At 32.6% G+C, this 10,131-nt stretch overlaps 1 protein-coding gene across 1 annotated transcript in view; it reads right to left on the minus strand.

Moving 5' to 3' along the window:
- Positions 1-10,131, minus strand: part of LOC106471821 (popeye domain-containing protein 3-like) — a gene marked incomplete at its 5' end in the record, with an annotated part of 12,853 nt that continues 2,722 nt past the window's right edge. Inside the window, 2 exons of the mRNA XM_013932441.2 lie at positions 1-120; positions 5,440-5,623. Coding sequence (XP_013787895.1) covers positions 83-120; positions 5,440-5,623 — 222 coding nt within the window. The remainder of the gene's footprint in view (positions 121-5,439; positions 5,624-10,131) is intronic.

The following is a 10,131-nucleotide window of genomic DNA, read 5'->3' on the forward strand; positions in this document are numbered from 1 at the left end:
ACTTCGATGTACATCCTAGTTGCATAGAGTGTGGCGTTAGGTGCAGTAACATTTATAGACTATAAGAAAGAGACTGGTCAATTTACGTCACAGTCATCATTGGTCCATGAGTTCTCTTATCTGTGATACAAAGAAGTAAAATATATTAATGTAATTCAACATTTATAGATATATCTTGTGAGAAAGATGTCAAACAACCTTAAAACGTGATTTATATATTGGACGTCCAGAAACACCATCATATTCTTGTAATTATTAGAATTAAAGAATGCTCCCGGAATTAGGAACAATATCTATGAAATAGAATTACCTCATCTTGTAAGTGTTGTAACTGCGTCAGAGAAACATTCAAGATAACGCATGAACTGAGAGCAAATGTTGGAAGGAACATGACAGAAAACTAAACACTCTGACTAATAATGTTGCCAAATGTTTAGAAAGGCGTTAGAAGAGTGCGATAGTAATACATGATCTCTGTGTATTTTTAAAAAACTACGTTTCTTCAATATTAATGAGAAGTCAGAAAAATTACATCTTCAATGATAAGGTTATCACAAAAATGCTAGATTCACAAAAAATTGGTTAATAATTGTTTAAGAAGTAACTGACAACAGACTGTTACAACTATAATTGTAGAATGTAGAGGCATCAAAAATGTAGAATGTTGGGGCATCAAAAATGTAGAATGTAGGGGCATAAAATGTAGAATGTTGGGGCATCAAAAATGTAGAATGTAGGGGCTTAAAAATGTAGAATGTTGGGGCATAAAATGTAGAATGTAGGGGCATAAAAAATGTAAAATGTTGGGGCATCAAAAATGTAGAATGTTGGGTCATAAAAAATGTAGAATGTAGGGGCATAAAAATGTAGAATGTTGGGGCATAGAATGTAGGGGCATAAAAATGTGGGCCACTACTTGTTTTTAGTTACAAAAGCGTTTGTGACAAGTATGTTATGGACGGAGGAATGATTTTACTTATTTGTTGCTTTGTTTTCAGTTAAAAACACAGTAACACTGCTTTCTATATTTATTTAACAGTTGGTTAGTTTTAGTTAAAAGACAATTAATAAGTAATTTTAAGACACATATGGTTTGTTAAACAAATTATCTTATGATATTCGCGTTGTAGTAATAATTACCAACTTTTGAATATTGTATGTTAGATTATCAGTGGGTCTGTTTATTACATTATCAGTGGGTCTGTTTAGTATATTATTAGTGGGTCTGTTTAGTACATTATCGGTGGGTCTGTTTATTATATTAGCGGTGGGTCTGTTTATTACATTATCAGTGGGTCTTTTTATTACATTATCAGTGGATCTTTTTATTACAATATCGTGGGTCTATTTATTATATTATATTATCGGTGGGTCTTTTTATTACATTGTCAGTGGGTCTTTTTATTACAATATCGGTGGGTCTATTTATTATATTATCGGTGGGTCTGTTTATTACATTAATGGTTAGAGTAGCATTACATTATCAGTGAGTGTGTTTATCACATTAATGGTTAGAGTCACATTACATTATTCGTGGGTCAGTTTATTATATTATCTGTGAGTCAGTTTATCACATTAACGGTTAGAGTTGCATTACATTATTGGTGGGTTAGTTTATTACATTAACGGCTAGAGTTGCATTACATTATTGGTAGGTTAGTTTATCACATTAACGGCTAGAGTTGCATTACATTATTGGTAGGTTAGTTTATCACATTAACGGTTAGAGTTGCATTACATTATTGGTGGATTAGTTTATTACATTAACGATGGGTCAGTTTTATTACATTAACGATGGGTCAGTTTTATTACATTAACGATGGGTCAGTTTTATTACATTAGCGGTTAGAGTTGCATTACATTATTGGTGGGTTAGTTTATTACATTAACGGTTAGAGTTGCATTACATTATTGGTGGGTTAGTTTATTACATTAATGGTTAGAGTTGCAATACATTATTGGTGGGTTAGTTTATCACATTAACGGTTAGAGATGCATTACATTATTGGTGGGTTAGTTTATTACATTAACGGTTAGAGTTGCATTACATTACTGGTGAGTTAGTTTATTACATTAACGGTTAGAGTTACATTACATTATTGGTGGGTTAGTTTATTACATTATTGGTTAAATATCATTACAGTGTCTGTGTAAATTATATTATTAATAAAAGTTTATTACACTGTAGGTAAGACCTGTTGGTCCATCTAGGCCGTTCCACCCACTAATTAAAAATAAAACACTTAAAACCACCACTTAACATTCTCATATAGTTATGATGCCTTCCCATAAACTCCTTTAAATTAACTGGACCCACCACATCTGAAGACGGCCCATTTCAAAGGCCAGCCACCCTCTTAGAAAAATAAAACTGTCTTAGCTGAAGATAAGCCCTATTCTACCAACATGCACATTTATGTTCCTTACTTCTACTATTCTCACTGTTAAATATAAAAAAGGTGATAATCAACACTACCAGTTCCCTTTGGAATCTTAAATACCTCAATCAGATCCCACCTAATTCTTCTTCTTTCCAGGGAAAATAATTTGAGAGATTTCAAACTCTCCTCATAAGACAACCCTTCCATCCGAAGTAGCCCTCCTTTACACCCTTTCCATAAATTCAGAGTTCTTAAGGTAAGTAGCCCAAGACTGAAACAAAATACTCCGAATGTACCCTAACCAGTTATCTTTACAACGAAATTATAACATCTTTAGGCTTGTATTCAATATTTATGTAGGTACAAGCTAAAATTCTGCCAATAGTTACAGATCATTGCTTGAATGGCTTAAGAGACTGATCAACCAGAACACCAAGATCATCTTTTTCAATAAAATTATTAAAGGTTACTTCCATAATAAATCAAATTGTGATATCCCAACTACATTATGTATTTATTATCATTAAAAGTGATCTGACATTGATTTGCCCAACTCATCATATAATCAAAACCATTTTGTAAAGCAGCAGCAGCATCCTCACAACCAGCAACAACCAAAACATTAATGTTATCAGTAAACTTAAATATTGTAAAGCAGCAGCAGCATCCTCACAACCAACGACAACCAAAACTTTAATTTTTCAGTAAATTTTAATATTGTAAAGCAGAAGAAGCATCCTCACAACCAGCAACAACCAAAACTTTAATGTTATCAGTAAACTTAAATATTGTAAAGCAGCAGAAGCATCATCACAACCAGCAACAACCAAAACTTTAATGTTATCAGTAAACTTAAGTATTGTAAAGCAGCAGCAGCATCATCACAACCAGCGACAACCAAAACATTAATGTTATCAGTAAACTTAAATATTGTAAAGCAGACAAAGCATCCTCCCAACCAGCGACAATCAAAACTTTATTTTTATCAGTAAATTTTAATATTGAAGAGCAGCAGCAGCATCCTCACAACTAGCGACAACCAAAACTTTAATTTTATCAGTAAATTTTAATATTGAAAAGCAGCAGCAGCATCCTCACAACCAGCGACAACCAAAACTTTAATTTTATCAGTAAATTTATATAACTTTTGTTTCATCATTTCTTCATCTATGTGATTGATGGAAATCAAAAAGAGCAAAGGTCAGCATGGTTTCACTAATATAATATGCCTATAATTATTGTGATAATTTTTATGAGCTCCCTTGAAAAGAGGAGTAACATTAAGTAACGATCATTTGGCACCTGCACACTTACAAAAATAATTAACAAGTGGCTTATATATGTAATCCTTAACCTTTTTGAACACCCTTGGGAAAATATTATCTAACCCAGGAGTTTTTTCATTTCTTAAACTTCCTGTTTTTTTTACAAGCTCAGAATTAATGTGATCATCTTGGTTAATCTTGTTTCCATTTAGCAACTTTTCAGGATGAGGAATATTTCGTTAGTAAAATTGAAGAAAGTAGAATTTGATAACCTAGCCATCCTATAATCATCAGATATCAGCCTATCTGTGTCATCCCCATAATAACATTTTGTTTAATGTATTTAAATAAATCCTTATTATTAATTTTTACATTTTCACCTAACCTTATTTTTCATATATATTTTTTTCGATTTCCTAAACTCCTTTTCACCAACTCTCGTGATCTTCTATACTTCTCTAAATATTTGCCATTGGTTAATTATCGGTTGTCGCACACATTATAATAAGATAAAACTTGAATTGGTCTTTGGCCAAAAATCAACAAGGGCTCATTACTCAATGTCTGTAAGCATGTCCCAACAATGTTTCTGTCAAAGCTTCTCTTGTAAGAATGATAACATGTTCCAACTTACATGATCATCTCAACATCTTTAAAGGTCATTGCTATATGCTACCTTTATATAGAGCAACATTATCACAATGCTTTACAAGAACAGTTCTAGTGTCCATAGGTAAACTACCAGGAGTCATTGCGAATGTTTGACACTTTTCTTTTACATTCACGGGTATGTTATGTTTATAATATCGCCTCCTGGTGAGAATTATTTTGATACTAATATCGTCTTTTCGTTATCTCATCTAACAAATACTACAGTTATCTACTGGTACACCTTCAAGTCAATTAACTTTATACTAACCTTGTATGTAAATATTGTATCTGTAGACCCCTGTTTGTAACTAGGTGTTGTGGCGAAAAACGACAAAGGAGGTGTGGCAGTAAAATCCAACCAAATACGTATAAATTAAATCATGATTGGTGGAAAACGACAATGGAGGCGTGGCAGCAAGATCCAACCTAATAAGTTTAAGCTAAGTCATAATTGGCTGTCTACTTTCCTCTTAATTGCCCCCCAGTGGCACAGCGGCATGTCTGCGAACTTATACCGCTAGAAATCGGATTTCGATACCCCTGGTGGGGAGAGGACGGATAGCCCTTTGTAAAGCTTTGTGCTTAGCTACAAACACACAGTTTCTCATAATCAATTAGCTCACTATGTATTTAAGTTTAAAAGGAGTAATGAATAGCTCTTCGACCCTATATTTTACTTTCGTACGAAGCAACATTTGTACTTCGTATATAAACCATTCATTAAACATTTTAATTTATTCGGAAAAGTAAACCATAATACACACTCTTCATATTTTGTTAATAGTAAATTCTTAGCAATATTAACGTTGATGACAATAAGTTTGACACAAAATGGCTCCGCGTAATATTTGATATAGCACTTATTTTTTCAATTATTGATTACAGTCGTTATTCTGTGTTTGTTTGTTTGACGTTAAGCACAAAGCTACGCAATTGCCTATCTGTGCTCTGCTCACCATGGGTATCGAAACCCTGTTTCTTGCGTTGTAAGTCCGCAGACATACCGCTGTGCCACTGGGGGGCGTTATTCTGTGTTGCTAACTTAATCGCTTCCGACTGAGACAAATATGTCGTTTGTGTCACAGATTCCCAAGTAGTTTAAACATACAACAACAAATAAAAAAAAATCCTAATTCGCTTACCTTGGCGAGAAGCATATTTTGTGTTAACCTTTCTGTTTGGCGTCTTAGGACAATTAAAGAGACCTTTGTGATTATTCGGACTTCGTCTCAGCGAGTTACAAGCTGGAGAAACGGTGCGAGAGGTAATTGGACTGCTGAAGGTAGGAAATCGAATATCCACTTTAGATCCTTCCTGAGTGACGAGCTGTAAAATCAACCAATCAGTATAGGTAATTAATCATACCTTTCTTACTTATAAAAACAGAATACAAGGTATATAAGTTCAGCTGTTAACTCAACAACATCTCATGAGGTTCGGAGATTACGTGCAGTTATATACATCGATTCTATTAAATTATTTGGTTGAACTTTGTTTCAAAAAATGTTAACATGCTGTGATTAGTTATTATAGATAGTTAACTTGTAGATATTCAAAACAAACCGTTTCGGTAACGTATTTCGGGAACAACGATGGAAAGGTAAAACTAATTCATACATCTGTATTTTTTAATAATAATTCGCTCAAGAAAAACTGATAAATATGATAGAAAGAACCAAAAATATTATATAAAACATCGGCTGAACTTCATAATCAGGTGGTCAAAATAATACAAAATAAAATAGTATAAATAATATAACTTATAATTATCAGATGAACAAAGAAACACAAACTTTATATAATGTAAGTTAGGATTATCAGGTATTGAGCACAACAAAAATTCTACATAATAGAACAGTTATGTGAGCAAAGGAAGAGAAACCTAAAACCTAGATAATACAATACGTAATTATCAGGTGAGACAAGCAACACAAAATCTACATAATGTAGTTTACACTCTTTAGGTGATCAAAGTAACACAGAAATTCTATACTTTATATTCAACGTAGCCTTCAAGAAAGCCACAATTTCTGAATTCACGCCAATTAGAGCAACGCCCTCATCTGATATACTACTAACGAAAACCTCCAGATCAGAAAAGTCATTGCAACAATTACTTTTATGTATTTTCATTGCACTTTTAATGTTTATGATGCTAAGAAAAAAAAAGCACAATTTCCTATCCTTTGTTACAATCGAGTTTTAATTTCACTCGTCCAACGGACGAGTACTCCAGCTAGTTCCAATTAAAACAGAAAACAAAATAAAACAATGAACGTGTAATTATAATTACAATATATTTTTGAAAATTTTCTTATGATTTTCCTTTTTGGATGCATTAATCCCAAGAGGTCGTTCAACAGTATCTGACCTTTAGTGTATTGTTGTAATCTTCAGTTTGTACTTCGTTTGGTTATATTATCACTTGAATGAATTCATTTCAGTCCATTTATGTCCATGCTTCTATCAGTGGTTGTAAATACTATTTCCTACGAAATATTTAAGCCCAAAAAGAAAAAAAAAGTGAAAAATCACTTATTTTTACGTGTCTGTCTGTCTGTCACATATATTTTTTTAATTAATAAAAATTAACCGACTGGTAGTGATAAGGAAAACTCATCTTTTGAAGTTTACATTTTAGATCCCATATACACAGCTGCATAGATAGTGTAATAAGAAGATACTATAATATAACGTGTGGCGATCGGTATGAATCGTTGCCATGGTTGTCTCATACGATCAACTAAGTTCTATTTGTTAATTAATTAATTATTTTTATTCTGATTACACTTTCTGGTTCCATTAACAAAATAAGAAACAATAATTTGAAGTTGAAGTTCACAAGTTTCCGGCTACACATCGAAATCAAAGGCTATTCTCATGTGAAAGATGGCTGAAGAAACTGAATCAAGGGTTATTCTCATGTGAAAGATGGCTGAAGAAACTGAATCAAGGGCTATTCTCATGTAAAAGATGGCTGAAGAAACTGAATCAAGGGCTATTCTCATGTGAAAGATGGCTGAAGAAACTGAATCAAGGGCTATTCTCATGTGAAAGATGGCTGAAGAAACTGAATCCCATTTGCTTACATACCTTTCTTCCAATGTTGCACCTTCAGTGGTGTTGGATGTTCAAGTACAGAAACTGAGATGTCAAACAATAGTGCATAACCATGGCTAAGAGACTAAACACAGTATACAATGGAAAAAGTAGATTGTCATTTAATTTTGAAAACTTCTCTCACCTGCACCTTGATTTATATGAACACATAATACAATTCATTATTTGTCTTTATTGGTGAAACAAAGCCTATTTTTCATGGTACTCGTAATTATCGCAATAATTTATATTTTAATAAAGCTATATTTTGATATATAAATGCCGTATTTTCAATAAAATAAAGACAGAAACAAACATAATACGTGTAAAAAATATGCAAGGCAGAATGTCAAGTTTAGAAAAACTTTTGACATTTGCGTTAGCTAAAACAGATAACAGTTTCATTTGAAAGTAGAAAACTCTATCTGACCCATAGCTTTACTAAAAGAAGAGGGTTATCAACTTTTATTAAAATAAAATGTTGAACAAGTCAATTATAATACATTGTAGGTATCTATGTATTTACATTATACTTAATATTGAAAATAAATGGTTTAAACTCTACATGATCAGATACTTTCTGCATAAATTTAATGTTCGCCGTACTTTATATAGAAAACATATGATTATGTAGAGCTTGAACCGTACATTCTAAGCTGATTGTTGTAAGGTATTTCAGTCTACCCAGCTGTATAATAGATACTAATGCCGAGCTGTGGATTAACCTGGCATCCTGTGATGGACAAAATTTACCACCATTATTATCCACATTTCGGCACCGGCTTCTATATGCCATATAGGATGGATTTATCATTTATTTGTCATTATGGTTTTAATACTTAAATCTTTTATTTTACTTTGATAATTTTAAAAGTTGACGTTTTTAACCTATATTTTAGTGTAAGCAAAGATGTAAAGTAGTCATTGAGTGATAAAATATTTTGAATATATTTGGGACTTTTACTGAAATTACTCCAAAGACTGGTTAAGAACAGCCAAAACCTATAGACGTGAAAACTGGGCACACACAGATGACACTTCTCTTTATATATATAATAGATAGCCCATTATGTAGCTTTGTGCTTAATAAGAAATAAACAGGCAAACAAAGAAATTAGACAAGATATATCTGTATCTAAGATATACCAACCTCCTTTAGTTCATCAGCTGAGACGAGCCTACTACTCATCTCGAGGGACCAGCTAAAAACACTCTATAACTAATCGTCACACTTGTACAAACACAAAACCATATGATGAAAAATGTCTATTGGTAACCTTCCACTCATTCTCGTCGGGAAAGGGGGGGAGTGGAGGCTAGGCTTGTGAGTATTATGAGGAAAATTAAAACTTTGACATTTTTACATATCTCATGGGCGTAACAATATTTGAATTGGCAGATTTTCATTGATATTTACATCAATATCCTATTATATTGAAAAAATTTAATCTGGGTGGGAAATCAGAAAGAAATGGAATTATGGGTAATTTCAATATGGCGGCCATGTATCATTTAATTTTATTTGAGTGTGGCTATGTTCTTGTTTGAAGCGTTAGAAGTACACTGTGTTACTTGGTTATATGTCACACCAAACATGCTCCCCATTTCAGGCGTGGGGGCGTTATAATGTGACGGTCAACCCCACTAGTGCAAATTGTTTTAGTGATTCAATATCAAATATTAAAAACTGTACTGTACAAAATATAAAGCAGCATCGGATTTATTTTTTTTTTCTAATTAGGTATGATATTGGAGACATATTTTGGATGATGTTACATACTGTCATAACATGGCTATCTGTATTCGAGCAGTTAAAAAAAATGCCTTTAAAGAAAAAAAATATGTCTGATAATAAAGTGGCAATTCAAAATGGCCGTGAAAACAAATATCAACAAAATAATGCTATTATAATTCAGAGCATCACAAACTTTACATAGATACACATTTAGTGAAATGTAAATAAATATAACCTTTATATTACGACAACTAACTACTGAAATCTGTACATAAAATAATCACAACTGATGTAGCCTAGCAACAGTCATAAAATGCAGCAATTCAGGTAGAAAGCTAACAAAACAAAAGATCCATCATACTAAAAAATTTAAATTATAAATAGGGAAGGCAATAATATCAGTTTAAAATGGTCCCATTGACTGATTACTGGAACCAGTTTTATCCATCCTATCTGATGGACTACTTGTTGTCATGACAGTAGACTCTTCGGCTACTAATTTCAATAAAAAAATATAATTTAAGAAAACCAAACAAAGTAGATCCATTTCTTCTTCTTTTTCCACGAGAATCTAGAAAATACTTCTTACAGACTGTTACTAGCTCTCAGTAGAGATTTAATCTAAAAAGACCTAGAGTCTAACATTAAGTATCAAAGAGCCTAGATTATATTACAGTGTATGCAAAGGACTAGATTCTGTTATAGAATCTGAAAGGACCTAGATTATATTGTAGAGTCTACGAGAGAGTTGAATCTATTATGTAGTCTGCAAGAGCCTTGATTATATTATAGAGTCTGCAAGGGCTTAGATGTTATTAGAGAGGTGCAAGGATCTAGATTCTGTCATACAGTCTGCAAGGGACTAGGTTATATTACAAAGTCTGCAAGAGCCTTGATTCTATTATAGAGTCAGTAAAGGCCTTAATTCCATTGTCACGTCTGTATTTGTTTATTCATTTTTCCTTTCTTAAATAAAACTAGTTTATTCTTTCTCGATTCA

This window comes from Limulus polyphemus, unplaced genomic scaffold (genome assembly GCF_000517525.1).
Source record: "Limulus polyphemus unplaced genomic scaffold, Limulus_polyphemus-2.1.2 Scaffold4881, whole genome shotgun sequence".
Taxonomy (NCBI): domain Eukaryota; kingdom Metazoa; phylum Arthropoda; class Merostomata; order Xiphosura; family Limulidae; genus Limulus; species Limulus polyphemus.